The sequence below is a fragment of the Stenella coeruleoalba genome (assembly GCF_951394435.1).
Source record: "Stenella coeruleoalba genome assembly, chromosome: 16".
Taxonomy (NCBI): domain Eukaryota; kingdom Metazoa; phylum Chordata; class Mammalia; order Artiodactyla; family Delphinidae; genus Stenella; species Stenella coeruleoalba.
In genome coordinates this window covers 33,123,507-33,148,036 of record NC_137162.1, presented here as the reverse complement: position 1 = coordinate 33,148,036, position 24,530 = coordinate 33,123,507, and the positions used below count along the sequence as shown (strand labels likewise).

The following is a 24,530-nucleotide window of genomic DNA, read 5'->3' as shown; positions in this document are numbered from 1 at the left end:
GGGGTCCTTGCTCGTGCCATATGTTAAATGAATATAGGGGATTTCAATGCATTTTTATGGAGCTTGTTTTTGCAGCAATACGTTTTTATTTATTTGTTAGATGCTTAAAAGTTGATGTAACTGTTCTTCCTCCCCCACCCCCCTCTCTTTTAATGATAAATCATGAATCTTGGTGTCCCAGACACCAGCAAAGGAAAACAGTTTGTTGGCATGCTCACTCGAATTTCTTCATGTTTATAAACACGTGAGTACAGGTCAACTGGTGTTTTTAAATTCGGTGCTTTGAAATTTATCTTCATAAAATAATTTTTTAAATATGCAGATGTGGGTATAATATCAACAGGAAAAGTGTTCACAGTGATTACCTGTGTGATAGGATTAGGGACATTTAAAGGTTTATTACTGATTTGTACCTTTTTGGTAATTTCCAAATTTTCCAACAGTGAAAATATTTAATCAGAAAATAAAACAAATATTCTCTTTGCAAACGTTTTTCTTTTTTTCTTCTAGAAGTAAAATTATGGTCTAAATTACATCTTATGGACTGTATATAATATACACAAAAGTTCATTGCCTTGTCATACTTTGTGGAGAGACAGACCATGTTTCCTTCATCTTGGTATCCACCCCCCCCCAACTTTTCCACAGGATTTCTCAAGAGACTTACACATAGTAGGTGCTTGCTCAATAGATATTGATTTAATTTGTTTTACCGAAATCAGTCACTTTAGGTAAGCTTTATAAAATCCTTCTCTAAAAAGACCTGGTCAGAGGTCACTCTTTCTAAAATATAATTTCCCAGGATTTAACAACTGTAGCAGAGATGGCTAGCTGTCCTTTCACCAAAAAAGTTTTCACTTCCCTTCCATGGTGTAGAGTTGTTGGAAAGAAGCCACCCTGCCAGAGGGCACCTCCTCACTTCCTGCAGCTCTGTAAGATCACATGCCTATGTTCTGGTCAGTGGAATGTGGACAAAAGTGCTGTGTGTCATTCCCAGACGGGGCTTATAAAAGCTGCCCGTCTAATTGTCCTTGCTGTCTGTCTTTCCTCATCTGCTGGCTGGTGAAGCCTCCATCAGCCTGGGACCCCACCAGTGATTATCTTTATGTGAATGAGAAATAAACTTCCATTCGATTAAGTTGCTGGGATTTAGGGGTTACCTGTAACAGAAGCTAGCGTTACCTTAACTAATACAGCAGCAAGCAAGTCACTAATTCCTAGGAAATATTGAAAAGTGTTTTACCCTAATTGAAAAAAAGAACTAATGCAAGAAATTTATGTCCTTAGCCTCATAAAAATTAAGCATGTCCAACTAGCTCCATTTTGTACAAACTGATATTTACATCCACATCCTGACAGAGAGGCCAAGAAAAATTAATAACAAGGAAATTGGGTAGCATTTGTCTTCTGACTGCATTTAAAAGATGTCAAAATAATTGGTGGGAGAATGGAAAGATTAGTTATTTAGCCAATGTTTTCAAGTACAAAAAGTCAAACTAATTTTTTTCATAAAGATTTTTTCAGTGATTACAAAGCCATCAGTCAGTTTCATCAATTTCGCTGAAAATAACATGGATTCCACCAAATGAATTATCTCAGAGATACCTGGTCATGTCCATCAATTTGGTGCAGGCAGAAGCTGTCATGAGAGCAAATGTGCACGGTGAGAGGGCACTTTGTGGTTGACTGTCATGATGTGCCTGAAATCCCTGCCATTAGAGGATGCCTTTTGGTGATGAATAATGGTAGGAGCAGAGAATTTGGCTAAAGTGGAGCTGAAGAGCGGGGTCCAATATAATGATCCAAAATACACAAGGTTAGTCCAGTCTATTGTTGTGAGTTTTATGTTAGTGCTTCAACCTCATGTGCATTTTTTTGGGGGGGCTGTTAAATAAGCATTACTTCCTGCAGAAATAGTTAACTGCAGTGGAAAATTTTAGCAATTAAATATTACATGTGTTCATGAGTATAGTATACTATTGGAAAATGTAAATTTGTTAAACAGAAAGATTAAGGAAGTTAAACCATTCTTTGATATATCTGTAGGCTTTTAAAATGAGTTCCTGGAATTTTAATTTAAGTCTTGTATTGGTGTTTAACATTTTATTATATAGGTCTAGATTTTAAATTCCTTAAAGGAAAAGTCTTGTATGATCCCCTATAGCAGCTATTATGGTATCTTGTACACCTCATGGGTGTATTTTAAAATTTATTCCTATTTAAGCTCGTAGTTTGGGGTAGGTCACTATCACTAGCTGTGTGACCTTGAGCAAGTTATTTAATTTCTCTGTGCTTCGATTTGTCTCCTGTAAAATACAGATAATGATATACACACCTCATAAGGTTATTGTTAGGATGAAATGAGATGATATATATATAAGGGTCTTAGAAGGGTGCCTGGCACAGATTATATATTATAAAGTTAGCTATTCTTTTTTTTTTAACGTCTTTATTGGAGTATAATTGCTTTACAATGGTGTGTTAGTTTCTGCTATATAACAAAGTGAATCAGCTATACATATACATACATCCCCATATCTCCTCCCTCTTGTGTCTCCCTCCCACCGTCCCTATCCCACCCCTCTAGGTGGACACAAAGCACCGAGCTGATCTCCCTGTGCTATGCGGCTGCTTCCCACTAGCTATCTATTTTACATTTGGTAGTGTATATATGTCCATGTCACTCTCTCACTTCGTCCCAGCTTACCCTTCCCCCTCCCCGTATCCTCAAGTTCATTCTCTGTCTGTGTTAAAGTTAGCTATTCTTATGATCACTTTTTAATTATCATTACTTGTGGCTTATCTTTCTAAAAATATTCTGTGTAAATGGAATGGAGTTTTCACATCAATTTAGTTATTGTTTCTGAGATGCTTTGTCTAAATAAATGATTGGCAATGTCTGTAACATCTAAGATATTGGTCTTTTTCCTCGTTCTTCCCACTAGTTACTGTTCTATTCTTTAAAAACGTATTCTTTAAACGAACTGGAAATGCTGATATAAATGGTGAAGTTTAACAAAGTCAACAATTATTTTGTAGTGTTAAAAATTTATTCTAAGTGTCTGTCTGGTCATTTTAAAAATATTACATTTTCTTATTTTTGTTTTTTCAGTGCTTAGGACAGAGACACAAAAGTCTTGTCAACACAGGGCAGAGACTCTGCAAGGACTACCCCAGAAAAAGAGCAGCAGGGATGATGGGATTCAGTCAAGGACAGGGGAGGAGGAGAAGGATATTTGTGAGTGCACTAAAAGGCTGGGTTCCAGTACTTCCCTTAAAAAAATATTTGTCTTTATCAAATGTCATCCAATACGCAGAGTAGTCAGAAGTGATCCCTCTTTCTTGCTTGCCTTTCCTAACTAATCAATTCCCTTGTCCTGTTGATTGTTGCCTGAAATTATGTCTCGCATTTGTCCCTTCCTTTTTCATTCCCAAGCACCCTCACCCATAGCCTGTGAGAATAGCCTTAAAAACTTTGTTTATAATGAATGAATTTCTTTACTATATAAATTATATATGTTCACTGTAGATACTTCAGAAAAATCAGGTAAGCAAAAGAGAAGAAAAAAAAATATTATATTGAATTCCACCACTTTGGAATAATCACTGTTAACATTTTGGTATACACACCTCCATATATGTACGTGTGTATGTGGAATCATACTGCAATAGTATCTTGCAATTTATTGCACATAATAAATATCTGTTCATATCAATAAACAGACCTTTACAATAGGATTATTAATTAATGTATGGTTTCCTATTGTATGACTATAATGTCATTTATTTACTCAACCTCCTAGGCTATTTCTAATCGTTTCCATTTATAATTGTGCTTTTGATGAACGCCCCTGTAACTACATTAATCATATACAGCCTTAATTACTTTTGTAATTCAGAAGAAAGAAGAGTTGTAGGGTCAAAGAAGAGTTGCAGAGGCAAAGCCTGCACACATTTTTAGGGTATTTGATAAAGAACCAAATGCAATATAGCTTCTTAATTTGTATCCTAATGTCCAGTATTTCTTTCTTCCAAGTCACCTTTTTAAGCATGACCAGATTAAGTTTGTAGAGAAGAACCCTAATGTCATTTCTTACCCCTAAGAGTTTCCAGGGTTCAGAATCCTCAGCTAGCCTTTGAGGCCCTAATCTGGGCCCAACCTACTTTTCTAGATTCATCTCTCACTAGTCCCCCTGTTACTCTGCATTCCATGCTATTGCTTCTGCTGTTACCACTACCTGGCTCACACTCGATTTCTACTCCACCTCTACCCAGTCTAGATATGATCCCATATCCACATCACGTAAAGTCTCATAGCTATATGTATGTACCTCACTTCTGGCTTTTATCCTATTCTGTTCTGTGCTTCATGACTTTCTGTGTCCTAATAGTATCTCCTTTGCTACACCACTAGTGCTTGTACAGCTGCAGCCAAGGCTTACTCATCCCCTGTGTTCAGTCAGGATTGACTTGGTTATGCTGCAGTAACAAACAACCCTCACATCTCAAAGGCTGAACACAAGAAGGATTTATTTCTCACTCATGCTACATGTCCATCTCAGGTCAGCAGGGGGCTTTGTTCCATGACATCCTCACTCAGGGACTCATGAGGCCCCTACATCTGGCACTGGCGTGGCAGCAGGGAGAAGGGGGAGCTCCAGGGTCTCACTCTGGGAATTGATTGTTCCTACTTGGAAGAGACGTTTATGCTTACAACCCGTAGGTCAAAATTAGTCACATGGCCCTACTGGGGGAGGAGGGCAGAGAAGAATAATCTTCCCGTACAACTCGGAGGAGAGGGAAATCAGAAAAAAGGGGAACATGGAGTCTCTACCGCAGGAGCTAGTATGATGTCTTGCTTATAGTGGACCATCAGTAGACACGTATTGGAAGAACAAACAAATGAATGAATCTAAAAGTAGTTAGTGGACTTCCCTGGTGGTTCAGTGGTTAGAATCCGCCTGCCAATGCAGAGGACATGGTTTCGATCCCTGGTCCGGGAAGATCCCACGTGCTGCGGAGCAGCTAACCCCATGCACCACAACTACTGAGCCTGTGCACCACAACTACTGAAGCTGGCACGCCTAGAGCCCGTGCTCTGCAAGGAGAGAAGCTACCCCAATGAGAAGCCATGCACTGCAATGAAGAGTAGCCCCCACTCGCTGCAACTAGAGAAAGCCCGCGTACAGTAACAAAGACCCAACTCAGACAAAAAATAAATAAATAAAGTTTTCAAAACACAGAATGCTGACTATAAAAGAATATGCTTCATTTTAGAATTCATTTTCTTTTTTTTTTTTTTGTGGTACATGGGCCTCTCACTGTTGTGGCCTCTCCCGTTGCAGAGAACAGGCTCCGGATGCGCAGGCTCAGTGGCCATGGCTCACGGGCCCAGCCGCTCTGCGGCATGTGGGATCTTCCCAGACCAGGGCACGAACCCGTGTCCCCTGCATCGGCAGGCAGACTCTCAACCACTGCGCCACCAGGGAAGCCCTCATTTTCATTTTTATAAGTAGAGGAATGTAAACATATATGGGCATTTTGGTTTTTTTCCATACACAGATTTATACCTCAAGTATAAATCTGTGTATGGGATATGGGTATGTGTTTTTGTCTCTCTGTGTGTAAAGAGGAGAGGATGGGAATTGTGAGCACACACATGCTTTTGAGAGAAGTGGGAACTGCACTGTCACACAGAACAACCAGGGAGAAAGAGTGTCCGCAACTGTGTTGGAAGATGAATGGTGGTCCCATAGGTATGACTCAGCTGACTCAACTCCTTTCTCTTAGGAGATAAACCTGTGCATTATTCTAATTATAATGAGATGCTACTCGGATATTATGAAGTAAACAGTAATCTGAGGAGGACCCTCCTGAGACTAGACTTGGGTGTGACAGAGGGAGGTGCAAGAAAGGGTGTGTACTTCACAAGACCCTTTGAGGGAGCAAGTGGACTCAACCATAGGAAGTGACATGGTTCAACAAATGCAAGTGTGGGTTCTGTTCCCCTGGGAAAACCATGTTCCCATCAAGAATCTCTTATCTCATGACCTAGAACCTGAAGCCTCAATGGATCTCTTCTTCTTTTCTGTCTAAGAAGACCATTATCACTCTAGCGAGGTAAGCATTAGGTCTAGAGAAATAAATGAAACCCATAGCCTTGCTATTTTTGAAGTGGATTTAAATGTGGGTGAAACAGTAACTTTTGGAGTCACTGTAACTGTTACGTATGTTTTCATTCAAGAGAATTCTCCATATAAAGTTTGTAGCTTTATTGAAATGCTTAAAAGACCTTTGACTAAATTTGAAATCAGCCTGTAAATATTCAAGGAAATTGGTTCATGAAATGTGTAGTTCGGCTTATTAGTTGCATAATAGTGTTTAAGTATTTGGGAAAATGTGCTTAATCTATGTAAAAGCTTGATAACCTGAACATTAAACAAAAGTAAGTAGCGGCAAGTGTTTTTTCCATGCCAGAAGCCCCCGAGATGTAAAATATCCTAGCAACAGACAAGACAGGTATTATCCAGTAGATTTAACCAACTGTACCTTGGAGCAAAAAGGCATGAGGTCTGCCTATTACTGTGGAAAACAAAATCCAAATTAATATGCTTAGCAGGAAAACCTAGTTGGCAGCCGCATGGGTTGCCTTTTATGATCATGTCTTTTGACAAGGATTATTGTATAAATTGCGGCTTGATTAGGCTTGAATCATGGGCAAATATTTTTCCATGTTCACCTCTCTAGAATAAGCCAAAGGTCTGTTCCCTTAAAACATTTCCGAGGTCAAGTTTTTAAATGAGGGGAACTGAGAGGTGAGGATTTAAAAAAAAGAGTAGGCCAAGCAATCTGGCTGATCATAGGACTTTTAAGAAAAGGAAAGATTAATATTCGATTTTATGTTGTGTTATGCTAAACCCTTCCATCTCCCCCAAATGTTCATTCAAGTTGCCATATAAACAAACAGACATTTCCGAGGTCTAAATAGTTTTATTTCATAGAGCTATCGTGAAAGAACAAGTAGTATTGTCAATGCCTATGGAATATAATTAATGGATATATCCATGATTCTTCTTGTCGCCGACAGCAGCCACGGTTCAGCTATTTTTCTGGAATGGTCACTTTGACTTGCTACTTGGTTGGCTGATCTAAGACGCTCTGCGGATTCTCTGAGGATTTATGAGCTAATAATGCTTGGGGATTTCGTGTCCTGAAGAACTCTTTAATCCCATGCTTCCTGAATCCCACTCTAAGCCAGGACCTTCTGTCATATCCCAAGAGTTACAGGTCGTTTGAAAGCTCTGCTAAACAACCTTTCTGCTCAGCCTTTGGGGGTCCTGTGAGGTGCCCCTTAGGGCTTTCCCGGTATCTTTGACCAGGAGGTACCTCTTTGTTGGCACTCTGCCTCTGGTGGTGCTCTGAGGGTCTTCCATTCTGGACAAGAGCAGCAAAGCAAGCCACGCCATGGGTGAGATCAGCCAAGAGACGGTGGAGAAATACCTGGAGGACAACCCTCAGTTTGCCAAGGCGTATTTCGACCGGAAACTGCGGGGGGAGGCGGCGGGAGAAATCTCGGAGCCCGGTGGTGCGCAGGCGCCGGCCCGCGCGTCCTTCCCGGGCCTGACGCTGATGGAGGAGGCGGCCCTGTGCCTGGAGCTGCTGGAGGCCCTGCGGGAGGAGGCCGGCAGCGTGGAGCTGGCGGCGCACAAGGCCCTGCAGAGGCTGGCGCAGCTGCTGCGGGCGGACCGCTGCAGCATGTTCCTGTGCCGGGCACGCAACGGCTCGCCCGAGGTGGCCTCCAAGCTGCTCGACGTCACCTCCACCTCCAAGTTCGAGGACAACCTGGTGGTCCCCGACAGAGAAGTTGTTTTTCCACTGGACGTCGGGATAGTGGGTTGGGTTGCTCACACGAAGAAAACCTTCAATGTCCCAGATGTGAAAAAGGTAAGTGGCCTGATGGTGACAGTGGAGCGGAGAGGAGGCCTTGGTGGCGTCGGAGAGGAACACTGGGAAAGAGAGCGGGGGTCCAGGGGCCATCCTCGTGACATTGGCTTGGCTGGGGAGTGGGTGGTGGGGAAGAGGAGCACCGGGGCCGAGAGTTGCCAGATTTAGCAAATAAAATTACAAGATTCAGGGCTTCCCTGGTGGCGCAGTTGGTTGAGAGTCCGCCTGCCGATGCAGGGGACACGGGTTCGTGCCCTGGTTCGGGAAGATCCAGCATGCTGCAGAGCGGCTGGGCCCGTGAGCCGTGGCCCCTGAGCCTGTGCGTCCGGAGCCTGTGCTTCGCAACGGGAGAAGCCACAACAGGGAGAGGCCCGCGTACCACAAAAAAAAAAAAAAAAATTACAAGATTTCCAGTTCTATCTGAATTTGAGATCAACAGGGGATAATGTGTGCCCCATGGAATGCTGGGTGTTTTATTGGGCAGCCTCACCTGGGCCTGGTACAGTCCACACCTGCTCCCTTACACCTCCTCTGTGCTCTGGGCACTGTCCTGACCAACAGGGCAAAGCAGGCCGCTCACTGGTGAGATGATCAGCCAATACACCAGATGCCAAGACCCCTGAACCGCTTCTCACCCACGATCCTTTGAAGACACTCAGCTGTTTGGGGGTGAATTGGCTCCTGAATGATTCTCCCACCTATAGATCAAAGGTGCAAAAAGAAAAAAGATACCCTCCGAAAGTTCAGATGTTGCCATCTGGATCCTTAAAAAGGTGAATTTAGGTGATGATTAAGTGCATTTGGCCATCTCAGCCCCTCATAACTCAGGTCTATCAAGATTTCCAATCTTGCAAATGGGACATTTGGACCCTCCTGAAGACTAATTGTATATTGCATAAATTATTATGCTCTTTTAAAAGCAGAAAAATTAACTTTCTCCTAACCAACGTAATGCTTGTTCATCTTAGAAAAATTAGAAAATACAAATAAACAAAAAGAAGGAAATGCAAATCACCCATAATCCCCCTCCTCAGCAATAGCCGTAGGTCCCAGCCTGGAGTGTCTCCTGCCTGCCCTTCTCCTACACACACGTCCCATCATTTTGATTTGCTATTAGCAAAGGGGAGAGTTCGACGATGATGGAACAGAATTGATTGGGAGCTGCCCCTGAAATGCTTACTGTGTAGAGGTTTATTGCCGGCTTGTGGAGGAGGGGCAGCTGGAGGCGGGAGGATAATCCCCTACATGCCTCTTGAAGCTGATTACAGGAGGGGGGCCGTGCGGATCCAGAAGGTGCAGAAGTTGTCAAACATTAGCAACGCTCAGCAAACAGCCACAGGACAGCCCAGAGGGGCAAGGGTTGCCGTTGGGCACCGGAGAGTCCTCTCTCTTTACCATCCCTCCCTGCAGTACGTTTCAGCTGGTTTAAGTAGGATTCTGGGCCCTTAAGGCAAAGTTCTTGGATCCCCAGCAAGGAGGCTATGCCTGCACACCCTGAGGTTTTCTCACAGGAATATGCTTCTTGCCAGTCTCCGACTGAGGCCATCTCCAAAATGACTAGGACAGCAAACTTAAGAAAGTGACACGCAAGATGTTTTTTTTCAGAAAACCTTTTTTTTTTTAAAAGAAGAGATGGATAAAATGACTTATGCTCGACTCCTTTATGAATGAGCCCAGTTCTGTTGAGGACAGGATGATAGAAAGGAGCTGCTTAAGCGATCAGGTGGCCTGGGTGTGTTGCTGTCCATGATGGGCACCCCATATGCACAGGGCAGTAAATGGGGGGGAGGCGGGGTCACTTCGCTCTGTTCTCCCTTTTTCTGAGTATGTGTGAAGTCAGACGCCATCCCACCCTCCTGAGCTCAGAGGAGGGACAAAGACTTCATTTGCTCTCCGTTTCTACTGCTTCTAAGCATTTTTTTTTCCCTCGGAGAATGGTGCTTTTCAACTCTGGACGCACATTAAAATCAAACTGGGAGCTCTTTTAAAAACACGGATGTGTGAGACTCCCAATAGACCAATTACACCAGCCTCTCAGAGGCTGGGACACAGCCAGGAGTACTTTTTAAAAGCTCCCCAGGTGATTCTAATATGCAGCCAATGTTGAAAACCGCTGGTCTATTGGATGGACAGATGTAAGAGGGGGAAGTAAATTTCAAATCAACTGTGGATGATTAGATGGAAAGGGCTCCTGGAGCCTTTAGTTTATTCCCTTGGGCAGACAGGAAGTTGCGGTCATGGGGGGCTGCATCTCTCCTGGAGTCCAGGGTCTGGTCGGTAACTGAGAGTGGCTGGAGAGGATGAGGCCTCCTCGCTCTGTTCCCACCCTCATCCCACCGCGCAGCCCTGCAGTTTCACCGCGCTTAAGTTGTGGTAAAATCTGCAAAGAGAAAGGAGTTGGAAATGTTTTAAGTGACATTTCTATTAACGCTTCACCTTTTCATTGCACTTGACACTTGGTGAAGATTTCTCTCGTTCTTTATCTCACTTGATTCTGGCCGAGACCCTGTGCAGAGGGCAAGGACCGTATTTTTATTTCCATCCTGTATATGTGAGAATCCTCTCAAGGTCAGTTAGGCAGGAGGTGCTGGGTCTGGGCTCCTAAACCAGGTCTTCCAAGGCCTCCTTTTTTTTGCCATAGCCCTGACCACACAGGACTCCTCCCTGGTTGGCAGTGTGGGCACAGGGAGGGAAGGACTTCTCACACATAGACCAGAGGCAGAACTGGATACTCCCAGCTTTGGCAACAGAGAAGCCACATGGTGTCGGGTGGGAGCTTTGAAATCAGGTGACCTGGGCGTATATCCAGGTCTGAGACAAGGTAACTGCGTGATGGACTGTGTTTCTGCACCTGAGAAACAGAGTAACCAAATGTACAGATGAAATGTACATAAAGTGCCTGACTCCTAGTAGGTGCTTAATAAATGAAAGCTATGGTAATATTATATTAATGCCAAGAGAAGTTGGGGGCTGGGTGTAGGTGGCCAAAACTGGGTCAATGATTATGGCCTGTTTTTAAAACAGGTTAAAGGCAGGGAAACTTAATAACAGGAAACTGAGACATATCCTCCACAAGTTAATCATTTCTTATTGTATTGGGAAAGCTGGTGATTAACTCTATGGGTGGTTCTCCTGACTGTGGTTTAAAAGAAAGCCATGCGAGAATCCTAAGTTTTCAATAATTAACAGGGTGCTTATAGCTCCCTTTCTGCCCTTCTCTCTTTCTGACTCTGGATCTTGAGATGTTTAATCAGAATTTAACAATGCTAAGATTGGCTGAGGGATCCAGGTGGCCCGCTGCTCTAAACCATGTTCCCAGTTGCCTTCATTGGCTTCTTTGAAGAATGACCACCAAGGGGAGTTTGTCAGTCCGAAAGATACAGGATTTACTCAAAGCAACTTCACCAAGGATTGCTTGAACCAGTGAAAATACAAAGCTGGAAAACCTTGCCTCACCCTACCCTGTAATTTGACAGATGGTTTTGTCCAGGATTTTCAGATGCAATGATAAGCAAGCATTAAATTTTGAAACTTATAAGTCATTTTCTCAAAATAGCCAATTGAATGTGAGAACATTTCCTTGTGTTTAGAATCTAGAATAAACTAGCATCCAGTTTTGAAGCTGTAGAGTGAAGAGCGTCTGCCAAGAAACGCTGCATGTTTGGGGCGTTTTGGTTATTCCTTTAGTGCCCAGCATCACGGTGTAAGTGAAAGTGATCACGTTCTGTAATGCATAACGGGTTAGGAGGAAGATGGACAGTGAGCCAGCCTGGGCTATAGCAGTGGATTAAGAGAAAGAACCTCCCAAAATCTGGAGCTATTCTGGACTGAGTGAAGGTTCTGCAGGAGGTAGAGAGAAGTCACAGATAAAGCAGTTAGCAAAAAAATAGGGCTTCTGTTGGCGTGGGGCAGAGACTCAGCCCTCAGGAGCGAGCATGCTCCTGGGCATAGGAGGCCTACATCTGCTAAAAGCATCTAATTTCTTCAGTGGTTGGAATGGGTTAGAAAAGCTAGAAGTAGAAGCAGAATGGTAACGCAAAATCAGAATGACTTCTCACCCAGGGAGGCCCCCAAAGTCCCGGGTCTCTCTTCCTAGTATTAATTGAGCACCTACTATTAATATGTGTCAGACTCTTTTCTAGGTGCTCTGCCCACACTATGTTATTCTCTTCACATCAGAGACTCTAGACAGTAGATGATCTCATTGTTTCCATGTTCAGACTAAAAAATGAGGATGCAGAGGTGAAGTAGCACGCCCAGGGTCTCACAGCTAGTAAATCTGGGCCTGATTTCAGCCAAGGAGGTCTGACTCCAGAACCTTCTTCACCCCTTATGCAATGCTGCCTCCTACATAAGTAGTTGGTTTCTGTGGTTCCGCTTCGGGAAGGTATAGAAGACATCTGGGGTCAAGGGCTGCATCTGAATCCCTTAGCATCTCACATCTCTAAGGATCCTCCACAGAACTGATTCATCCGCCAGAAGTTCAGATTCCTGGTGAAGACAGATTCCACTGTAGGCAGTTAGGATTTGGTAGGTCTGCTGTGAGGTCTGCAAATCTGCATCAGTCTGCAGGTGATTCTGAGGCACAGCCCGGGTCTACTGCTCTGAGCAGAGCTGTGTGTGTTGACGAAGCAGCCCTTGTTCTCTGCTGCAAACTCTGGCCTGGAAGTCACACACCAGTGGACTCTCACATTTTTACTTTGGGAAATTGAACAGAGGCCAGCCTCCACGATTTGTGCTGCTCTTAGAAGCACCATCAACATGCAGAAATGAACAACTTGTGAAAGGAACACCACATTAATTTTGGCCACTGAGTCTCAAAGTCAGGTGGAAAGTTCAGTTCTAATTGAAGAAGACTCAAAGGGGAGACAGTCAGGACCCACAGCAGGCTGAGTCTACACCCAACTAGAGTGGGTATTCCTCTCAATTACAGCTAATAAGATAACTGCTGTCCTTGACCTTCCTCCGAGCCCTTCCATTTGTGTGCCTCTCCAAACTCATCACTCTGCCCTTTCCGTGGTTCTTGTATTAGAGTCAGCTCTCACTTCTACTACTTGAAGTTTGTATCTGGGATGATACACTTCATTTTCCCCAAGGAAAGAAATAAAAAATATGAATGAGAGACATTGACTTGGTAGAACTTTGAGAAACTGATAAGTATCTGGTGCTGGCAAGAGGGTGGTCCTCTCATAAATGACCAGGAGAGGTAAGAATTTCAACCATCTGTAAAAGCCCTTAGCGTTAAGTAAAAACTGCATATACCTGTTGATCCAGCAAAAGGAATTTCCACTTCGGGGAGTCCATCACATAAAAATAAAAGCAAGAGTGATTAGTGCAGTATTGTTTGCAGTGGGGAAAACTATCAGCGGACTGAATCAGGAGAGGCTGGCTGAGCAGATCCGGGGCCCCCGCACGGTGGAGCGGTCTACGAGAATCCAGAAGATGGGTTCACATCGTACACATCGGGAGTTCGTAAGGTAGTGTTAAGTGACGAAAGGATTGTATAAAATTAGAAAAGGAAATTTTATTTAAAAAAAGAAAAGTAAACCCTTTGTCTGAGCAGAGAGAAAGGCATAGAAGGAGATGTACTAAGCAGGAACATGGATTTCCTCAAGGAGGAGGAGTTTGGGGGATTAATAATTTTTTCTTTGTGTTATGATGGGTTGAGTGCTTTCAAGTGCACATTTTACTGCTGTGATTAAAAAGAAGAGCTCTGCGGAATCCCAGCTGTGCTCTCCTTCTGACACACACTTTCTGCCTGTTGTAATCCTGCATCTTCCCCCCGCCTCCCTCTTAGAACCTCACTTTCCATTTGGCCACAACATCACCTCTTTTCTCCTGGCCCAACCTCAGCCTAACCGGGATAGACCATAGTTCAGGCGGGAAATGCTCATTCGGAAACGGGCAGTTTCATTCTGTGCTCCATTCATTCTCTCTAATTGAGGGTGGGAGGTGGGTGGGGACTGTTTGCTCGGGACCACTGTGCAGCGGCCCTGGTTATCTGTTGGTAGGACTTGGACTAGAGAGGACGATCTGTTGCCATTCCTACATCTACACTCATGGTCCTATGCTGCTTTGGCAAATGTGTGAATGTATCTTGCAGAACAGCCATTTTTCTGACTTCATGGACAGACAAACCGGGTATGTCACCAGGAGCCTGCTGGCAACCCCCATCGTGACGGGCAAGGAGGTTCTTGCTGTGGTTATGGCAGTTAACAAAGTAGATGCATCTGAATTTTCCAAACGGGATGAAGAGGTAACGCTAACCCTGGGCATCCCATAGGAGGCGCAGGAAATTTATTTGTTGTATAACTGAAAGAAAGATGTCACACCTAATTTGTTTTTCTCTGCCATCTGTAGGTCTTTTCCAAATACCTCAGCTTTGTTTCTGTCATCCTAAAGCTTCATCATACCAACTACTTGTACAGTATTGAATCCCGAAGAAGTCAGGTAAAGAGAAGGTGACATTAACCACTCCATGCTGACCTGTCTGACAAAGCAACCCAGAGGCAACAAGCCCAGACCCTTCCTATCCACACCACATGGATAAGATCCCCAAACGTCTATCCTCAGTGTCCTCTTATGTCCCCTCCCCCCACCCCATCTTCCTGTCCCTCTATCTGTAGGTACAGCTGGCTTGCTTTCTTCGGTCCGTATCCTGGGTGGCTGTGGTTTCTTCCTCTATGAGATAGCAGTGGTAATTGTAGTACTTACCCCACATGGTTGTTGTGACTATTAAATGGTCATTGAATGAATTAGTTCACATAAAGCTTTTAGCAGAACTATGTATTCCTGGTATTGGGTTGGCCAAAAAATTCGTTTGGGTTTTTCTGTAAAATCTTATGGAAAAACCCGAACGAACTTTTTGGCCAACCCAATACATAGTAAAGGTATTAATTTGAGAAGCACATCACTCCTCTGTTGCCTCCTTGAGCCAGAGGGATAAAGAACAACATTGGTAGCCAGGATACCTGAGTTGGACCGCTCTGTGGACCTCTGTTTCTTCATGAGTACAATGGTGGGAGGGTGGTTAGGATGGAGGACTTCCAAGGTCTCGTCCTGGGCTCACTATCCGGGTAAGGAGACCTTTGACTAGCTTAGGATGCATGGAAGGAGGCATGTGGCTTTCTCCCCATAGGGACCGGCAGGAGCCAGTGGGCCACCAATACTGGACCCTCTGCCCAGGAACTGTCTCTGCATTTATTGTTAGATCACTTGCCCTTTGAGCCAAAACATTTGGACATGGGGACCAATCATGGCTTCTCCCCTTTCATAAACCCACATCCTTGCAAAAGGTCTACTCATCATCCCACTCAGAAAATCTGAGTAATCTGTTGGACATGTACATGTGCCGAAATGGAATTGCGTTGTTTGCAATGCAATTCATTTTATCTGATGCACCTCCTGCTTTCTTCTGACTGATGCTCCTCTTCGTACTGTATTTTGTTCTGATTGTTTTCTGTTTAATACTGACTTTCAGATCCTCATGTGGTCAGCCAACAAAGTATTTGAAGAGCTCACAGATGTTGAGCGACAGTTTCACAAAGCTCTCTACACTGTTAGAACATACCTGAACTGTGAACGATACTCCATTGGACTGCTGGACATGACCAAGGAGAAGGTCACTGTTCCCTACATTTGGTCTCACCTAACATCCCCTATAAAATGCACATCACATGAAATGCAATCCATTAAAAAAAAATGGATACGCTATGTAAACTACTAGTCACGGTAGATCGTAAGAACCAGTGCCAAGAAAGTATGGTATAGAGGTAAACATGTACGTTTTTGGAGCAAAAAAGATCTAAGCTTGGCTTTTCCACTTCCTGACTATATGTCTTCAACAAGTCTTTTTTTTTTTAATTAATAGACTTTATTCTTTTAGGGTAATGTTAGATTTACAGAAAAAATGAGCAGCAAGATCAGAGAGTTTCCATACATGACCTCTTCCTTCCCTACCCCCGCCCTTTCCCGTTATTAACATCTTGCCTTGATGCGGTACATCTGTTACAGTTGTTGAATCGATATTGATATGTCATTATTAACTAAAGTCCACAGTTTACATTCAGCTCTCTGTGTTATACTGTTCTATGCATTTTGACAAATACATAGTGTCATATATCTGTCATTACAGTATCACACAGCATAGTTTCCCCCCCTAAAAACCCTCTGTGCTCTGCCTATGGAGCCCTTCCTCTCCCCAGCCCCCTGGCAACTACTGATGTTTGTACTCCCTCTGTAGTTTTGCCTTCTCTGTAACGCCGTATAGTTGGAATCATACAGCATGTAGGTTTTTCAGATTAAATTATCTCCCTTAGCAACATGCATTTGTGTTTCCTCCATGTCTTTTCATGGCTTAATAGCTCATTTCTTTTTAATGCTGAATAATATTCCCTTGTCTGGATACACCATAGTTTGCTTAATCATTCAGCTACTGCAAGACATCTTGGTTGCTTCCAAATTTTGGCAATTATGGATAAAGCTGCTGTTAATGTGTGTAGATTCTTGTGTGGACGTAAGTTTTTAACTCCTTTGGGTAAATACCAAGAAGGGCTATTGCTGGATCACATGATAAGACTATGTTTAGCTTTGTAAGACACAGCCAGAGTGTCTTCCAAAGTGACTGTACCATTTTGCATGCCCACTGGCAATAATTGAGAGTTCCTGTTGCTCCACATCCTCGCCAGCATTTGGTTTTGTCAGTGTTCCAGATTTTGGAAATTCTGATAGGTGTGTAGTGGTATCTCATTGTTTTAACTTGCATTTCCTGATGACCTGTGATGTGGGCATCTTTTCAAATGCTTATTTCCCATCTGTATGTCTTCTTTGGGGAGATGACTGTTCAGATCTTTTGCTCACTTTTTAATTGGGTTATTTTCTTATCATTCATTTTTAAGTATTTTAAATACAAATCCTGTATTGGATATGTGTTTTGCAAATATTCTCTCCCAGAGTATTATATTTTCTTTCTCTTAACAGTATCTTTTGCAGAGCAGAAGCTTTTAATTTTAATGAAGTCTAATTTTTCCATTTTTTGGTGTTGTATCTAAAAAAATCCCACCAAACCCAAGTTCACCTAGATTTTCTCCTATGTCATCTTCTAGAAGTTTTATAATTTTGCATTTTACATTTAGGTCTATGATCCATTGTGAGTTGTTTTTCATGAAAGTCATAAGATCTATATCTAGATTCTTTTTTTTTTTTTTTTTGCATGTGGATGTCCAATTGTTCCAGTACAATTGTTGAAAAGACTATTCTTTCTCCATTGCCTTTGCTGCTTTGCCAAAGATCAATTGATAATATTTGTGTGGGTCTATTTCTGGGCTCTCTATTCTGTTCCATTGATTTCTTTGTCTATTCTTCCACCGGTGTCACACTCTCTTGATTATGGTAGCTATATAGTAAGGCTCAAAGTTGGGTAGTGTCAGTTCTTTGATTTTGTGCTTCTTTTCAGCAACTTCTTTTAACCTCCTTGATTCTTGGTTTATGCATCTGTAAAATGAGGACTTCTCTCATCAGCTGTGAGGGTTTGAGATTATTTGGAAATTGTATATTCATATCTATCTATCTATAGCTAAATGTCTAAATCTATATCTATATAGTGTCCAGCACATATTAGGGCATAAAAATAAAGTGTATTTTTATTACCAGTTTGAGGATTTATATTCTGAAAAGTTAAAATTATTTTAAAGTAGAAATTTAAAAATATTTAATATTACACAATATAATGCTCATTTCTCATCTTGCTTCATTAATTCTGTTGGAGCTCTCCTAGTTCAACATAACTAATGAATACCATATCATCTATATTTATTACTCTCCATGTGATTGGAAATGATCTTTTCACAATAATTGTTCTAAGTGGATAAACATGGGACCAAGTGTCAGGAGGGCTGAGTTCTGATCCTGGCTCTGGGAGTTTCTAGCTGACTGTATTAGTTAGGATGCTTTTGGCTGCAAGTAACATCAGACCCAACTAAAAGCATCTTTAGTAATATGACAGTTATTATCTCATTTAACAAGAAGTCCCCAAATAGGGCAGTTCTATGGCTGATTAATTCAGAGCTCAATACAGGCATCAGAGTCCCTGGTGCTTTTCATTTTTTGCTGGTAAAGTCTCTGCTCCCTTCAGCATTGTTGGTGAGGTCTCTTCTTGTGGTGGTAAGGTGGCTATTGCAGCTCAAGACCTGGTTCACAGACATGACAAAATTGGGAGACATTTCCTACAAATATCATTCTCATCGCCCTTCGTCTAAAGAAAACCTTTCATCAGAAGGCCCTTGGAAGACTTCTCCTTCACTGTCCATATCCAGGCCACATACCTGCCCTCAAACTAATTCCAGCCACCTTACACAGACCACTCGTGAGCTGTGCAGGGCCCATCTTCCCTGAACAAATCACCACCTGATAACTAAATAAAATCAGGTTTTGTTAGCAAGGAAGAGGGGGAATTGAATGTTGGGTAAGGCAAGCAACACTGTCGTCCATTCTGCATGACTTTGGACAAGCCTCTTAACCTATCTGGATTTAGTTTAATTGTCTATAAAAGAGCTGCTATCTATTAAGTACTTTTAGCTATGTGTCAGGGTAGGTGCTCTGTATTATTCATTTAATCCACACAATGACCCTATAGTATAAATTTTATTATTGTCCCCATTTTACAGATTAAAAAGGTTGACTTGTTCACAGTCACAAGTTCATAAGTGGTATTGCTGAAAAAGAGCTTTAAAATTCCAGGATTATAAGTTAACATAAAACGTGCAAACCAATGACCTTCGTATAAGATATGGTAGGTCATGGAACAGTTTGCTTCATAATGTTTAAATGTAATTGCCTCCAGGAATTCTACGATGAGTGGCCTGTCAAGCTTGGAGAAGTCGAGCCTTATAAGGGTCCAAAGACACCAGATGGCAGAGTGAGTGCAGACGTCTCTGTTGATGATACCTGTACCAGGCGCTAGAACTAGAGGAGGCCATGCGTAAAGGAAAGAGCGCTGGCTCGAGAAGGACTAGAAGGTTCTAGTCCTGTGACTTCCTGGGGGGCCTTGGAGTAGTAGAAAGAGCACCGGACAAGGAGGTTGAGGTTCGAGTCCCAGCTCTGCCCCAAACCAGCTGGGTGGCTCTCGCCTTCACTCATTGTTTAACTTCTCAGTTTCGTTTTCTGTGAAGCCAGGCCTGGGTGGATCAGTGCTTCTCCATAGGGAGGGATGCATCAGAGCCTCCTGCACAGTTTTTTAAACACACTGAGCCCAGGACCTTCTTCTGACACCCTGGACTGGGATCTCCAGGGAAGGGTTGGGTTAGATTTACTTTCCCCCTTGACTGCAAGCTTCCTAGGAAGCTTGTTCCACCACGGTATCCCCAGCACACAGGAAAGGGAAGGCATGGGATGGAATGTTCAGGTTCTTCATCTGCCCAAAGAAGTAGAAAGACTAGTTTTCAAGTTGCTTCCAGCTTTGACAATGTATCCACCGAATCCTGCTTCCGAGGCACCCTGTTCAGAAAAGCAAGTGCTGGAAGCTTGACCACTGGTCCCTGTACAGCTGGGAAGGGAAAACATTGACTGTGGTTGAGAAATTCCATGACTCATTCCCCTGGAGTGATTAGTCGGTTATTTCTGGACAATAGAAAGAAATTAAAACACAAGATTCCCCTAGAAGCTGTTAGGCTGAATTCACCTTTCTAATATTAGTTCAATAGGCTTGTTCGTATAGATAAGTGGCCAGTGATATTTCCAGTCTTATGACAGGCTTATAATTAGGACATGAGTAGTTTGGTAATTTATGTTATGCAGAGAAATGTGGTTGGGAAATAAGGTGTTATTTAAATTTTAAAATATAAGTTCATTAAGGAAAAGTGTCTTCTTTGAGAAGAAAGATTTTTCTCATATTCTCTTTCTTTCCTCTTAGGAAGTCATGTTTTATAAAATCATTGATTACATTTTACATGGAAAAGAAGAGATCAGAGTCATTCCGTGAGTATTGCCATGAGGCAGCGGCAGGAGTTGCCGTTTTATTTTTGTATCCAGTGCATTTCTCTGTATAGCAATGATTTTCTTTCTTCTAATCTTCTTCAAGGACACCTCCTGCGGACCACTGGACTCTCATTAGTGGGTTGCCAACATACGTTGCTGAAAATGGATTTGTAAGTTATTGAACAAATTCAAATCTTACATAACATTGGATGAAACTTTCATTAGCCAAGAGATGGGAACAATTATGAAAGTAAGAATGCACCAGGTAAGGGTGAGGTTTGGCACAGGACATAGGAGAGAGGAATCTTGGCGGTCAAATGTAAGTGAACTAGAAACTCCTAAACTCTACAAGAAAATATTTAGTTAACATGAGAAAGAGTAATCCATCCCCCAACCTCTTATTCTGCGGCCACACAAATTTCAGACATCCTTTGGCAGTTCATGACTATGGTTCATTCTGGGTTTAATTTGATCTTAAGTATAGTTCCCTTGGTCAAGACTCTTGAAACAAGGAAAATTACTGACAAAAAGGAAAATATATATAAAGAAAGAACTTTGCCACTGATTGCAAGCAAAATGTAGTGAGTTGATAGATGAAGTGAAGATTTTTGCCCTGGTCTCTCAGGGGAGGGTGGGATGGGGGGACAATAGGCCAGGTCTGGCTGAGAAAGGTCAGGGGTGGGAAGACAACAAACAGCAGGTCTCCGGTAGGTCCCATAGGCCTCAGGGCCAGAGGACCAGGTCTCTGTAGCTTTCCCATTCGGCCTTGACCATACTTTCCTTCCTTCTCATGGCTGATTTCTCTCCCTAGTTGGGCTGTTCCACCATCTGTGTCATTTTTTTTTTCGCATCAAGATTCCTCCCCGCAAGAATGTTCAGTGCTTTTAATGTTTCTTTATGTTGGCATTTTTCCTTCTTCCCCCTTCAAACCCAAGTTTCTAAAAAAAAATTTTTAAGCATTTATTTGCATAGTTGTTTCTTCTTTAGTGTTGGCATTGTGTTTTGCTAGTGTTCATGCATCTTCATTATTTAGTATATGGGCATGTGAATTACAGTGACGAAAAGAGTCACCCAAGGGTCATAGGAGAAGTGAAACAAAATCTAGGTTGTCTAGTGTTTTTTCTTTTACTGTCATAAATCTGCCTCTGCTTAGTGTGAACATTTCTGGGTTCAGAATGGTGACAGAGTAAGGAAAATTCTATTGTGACTGCAAGATATTCTATCTGTGTGGGGATGATTTACCCTGGGTTTCAAGGAGGATGCCCAAACTCTGAGCTTAGTTGGTTTACAGGACCAGGTGGCCTTACCAGGTGACATGATCTCTTAGTGTAGAGACATGCCAAAGGGGAAGAAAAGAAAAAGAAGGGAGAAGCAATCTTATGTCTGTTAGGAGTAAACAGTAATATATACTAACAAATGTCATGTTTTCAAAACTGCCCCAAAATAATTGAAAATTTTTGAAAAAACATTTTTTTTTTTTGGCCACACCACGTGGCTTGTGGGATCTTAGTTCCCCAACCAGGGATCAAACCCTGGTCCTTGGCAGTGAAAGCGTGGAGTCCTAACCACTGGACCACCAGGGAATTCCCGCCCCCCCTTTTTTTTTATAATTGAAATATTTTTAAATGTCCTTCCTGACGTGGTGGTAATGACCAAAATATTCCAATTCATTCCTAACTGAATCCACAGATACCACAATTTTTCAGCCTCACCAAAATAGCCAAATAGCTTGACCACTGGCCCCTGTCCTCGGTTTCCCAGCATCCCATCTACCAGGCTCTATTTAGGGTTTTTATCAAGTTTGATACCCCAAAGCTGCTGTAGCCAGTATAAAGAAATTTATGCCCCACTTAAAAAAAATTTTTTTTATTGGAGTATAGTTGCTTTGCAATGTTGTGTTAGTTTCTGCTGTACTACAGCAAAGTGAATCTGTTATACATATACATATATCCACTCTTTTTTAGATTCTTTTCCCATATAGGTCATTACAGAGTATTGAGTAGAGTTCCCTGTGCTATACAGTAGGTCCTTATTAGTTATCTGTTTTATATATAGTAGAGTGTATATGTCAATCCCAATCTCCCAATTTATCCCTCCCCCGTAACCATGTTTGTTTTCTACATCTGTGACTCTATTTCTGTTTCATAAATAAGTTCATTTGTACCATTTTTTTAGATTCCATATATGCTGTTTTCTGGATAATAAAAGTGATGTGCAATTTTTAAAAATAAATTTATTTATTCATTTATTTATTTTTGGCTGCGTTGGGTCTTCGTTGCTGCGTGAGGGTTTCTCTAGTTGTGATGAGCATGGGCTGCTCTTAATTGCGGTGTCCGGGCTTCTCATTGCGGTGGCTTCTCTTGTTGTGGAGCATGAGCTCTAGGTGTGTGGGCTTCAGTAGTTGTGGCACTGAGGCTCAATAGTTGTGGCTTGCGGGCTCCAGAACGCAGGCTCAGTAGCTGTGGCACACGGGCTTAGTTGCTCCACGGCATGTGGGATCTTCCCAGACCAGGGATCAAACCTGTGTCCCCTGCATTGACAGGAGGATTCTTATCTACTGTGCCACCAGGGATTTTTTTTTTTTTTTCACCAGGGATTTTTGAATATTGAGTGAAATACTTGGCCTCGAGGACCTTGACCCATCTATAGATGTTCTCGAAAGGCTGGAAAAGCCTGGACCAAAACAGATACTGTTGATGGAAAGATCAGAAAAGAGAACTAAACTGCTTTTTGTCTCTTTTACACACACCTGAAGGATGCTTAGCCAATCAGTTCATGTTCTTTATTCAAATTAGATTATAAAAATGAATGGATAGCACAAATGAGTCCTTAAATGCTTAGACTGTATATACTGACAAAAACTTTGAAAGATGGTCCCATTTGCTTTGTAAGAGTAGTACAAAAACAGTAGACCTGGCTCAAGCACTCTCAGAAAGCACTTCCCTTGGGCCAGAGGGGCCGGCACAGTTAGTGCACTAGATAGAGAGGCCTGCTCTTACCTACTCACCAGACTGGTAGATTTTGGGGAGTTTGGTAAGCAGGTTGTTAAACTGTTGACAACTTGAAATCCTCCATGGTGGGAGTATTTACAATATGGAATTGGTTAATGATACAAATCAGGGCTTTCCCCAGCCCCTAGCAGGAGAGGCGATTCTACCAGCACCCTCACTGGAGATCCCGGTTCTCGTTTCATCCCATGAATTTGAACAAAATCACTTATCCTCTTTGGGCTTCTATTTCCTCATCTTTGAAAAGAAAAGCTTAAACAATTATTAAAGGGCCTTCTAACTTTAAAATGCTATGATTTAAAGTATCTAATTTATCGGGGGGCTCTTCTCAATACTCTATAATGACCTGTATGGGAGGGGAATGTAAAGAAGAGTGGATATATGGGTATGTGTGGCCAATTCAGTTTGCTGTACAGTAGAAACTAACACAACATTATAGATGAACTATACTCCAATAAAAATTTAAAATAGAAAGAAAAGATGCCTGGCTAATACAGTGGCATATAAAATCATCAATTCTAGAACTTGGAATTTCAGATCATTCTGATCTTAACCCAGTGTCTTTCCAAACTGAATATTGGCTAAGACTGGGCCATACTAGTGAATAACACTTTCTCCTTATCTGGAAGTGAGTTGTAAGAACCGGAGCAGTTGTGCTGCTCCATCCACATGTATGCTTATCCCACAATACTGCACAATACTGCACAATACTTTTCTTTCCAACACATGGAGAATGTTGTAGTATAATAGAAGAAATAAACAGAGCATTCTCAAGTGACCAGATTATTCATTTTAGGAGAGAGTACATATAATGAAATGCATTTTTGCTCAGAAATGCAAAGGGTCCTCTCTGCTATTGTCAAACTTGTTTTTATAAACTCCTATTTTATATTTTATTTTGGTATATCATTCTTGAGTACTTTATTGTCAGGTCTTCATTGGTAAACCCCTTCCCTGTGACAGTACAGTGTGTACTCAGTTTTGGAGCATGGAAAATGCATGTATTTGTTTTGTACCTGTAGTCTGGATATATAATTGACATCTTTGTGCTTTGGTGTTTCAAATATTTTAAGGCTGTAATGAGGAGTCACATTTACAGTCATCAATATATTCTCTACAATGAATGTGCTCCCTTAATTAAATCATGATGCTGGAAAAACAAAAACAAACAAACAGAAATAAAGTATCTAATGTAATTTTGGTGGAAAGAAAGATATTGTCTTTTATTAAGACATTAATATAAATGTTTCAGACATTACATGAAATTTCTAAAAATCTTATATGTTCTGGTGTAATGTTATAAGTCATAATTCTAGTTATTGCTTTATATATCTCAGAAATAACTAAATTTCCTTGTCAATTGCATTATTATGAACTTTCATCAAATCTTTAACCGTGGTCATTTTTAAGTCTTTTGTCATTTACAGACAGTTCTGGGTTTACTCTGATGCTTTTGCAAATATATTCCTATAAAAGGGTTTTATCTTCAAGGAATTCATGGAAAAGACTCTGACAAGTACAGGTTTCTGGTAACTGACTATATTGCTGAACTGAATGAATAAGCATTTTCAGAACTCTAATGGAAAACTGATGAATTCATAAAAG

At 41.9% G+C, this 24,530-nt stretch overlaps 1 protein-coding gene across 2 annotated transcripts in view; it reads left to right on the top strand.

Moving 5' to 3' along the window:
• Positions 1 to 7,464: 7,464 nt before the first annotated feature.
• Positions 7,465 to 24,530, top strand: part of PDE6C (phosphodiesterase 6C) — a gene marked incomplete at its 5' end in the record, with an annotated part of 60,014 nt that continues 42,948 nt past the window's right edge. For both annotated transcript variants that reach the window (XM_079899652.1, XM_079899651.1), the window contains 7 exons: positions 7,465 to 7,944; positions 14,048 to 14,200; positions 14,305 to 14,394; positions 15,425 to 15,565; positions 18,785 to 18,859; positions 19,853 to 19,917; positions 20,021 to 20,087. In XM_079899652.1, coding sequence (XP_079755778.1) covers positions 7,465 to 7,944; positions 14,048 to 14,200; positions 14,305 to 14,394; positions 15,425 to 15,565; positions 18,785 to 18,859; positions 19,853 to 19,917; positions 20,021 to 20,087 — 1,071 coding nt within the window. The remainder of the gene's footprint in view (positions 7,945 to 14,047; positions 14,201 to 14,304; positions 14,395 to 15,424; positions 15,566 to 18,784; positions 18,860 to 19,852; positions 19,918 to 20,020; positions 20,088 to 24,530) is intronic.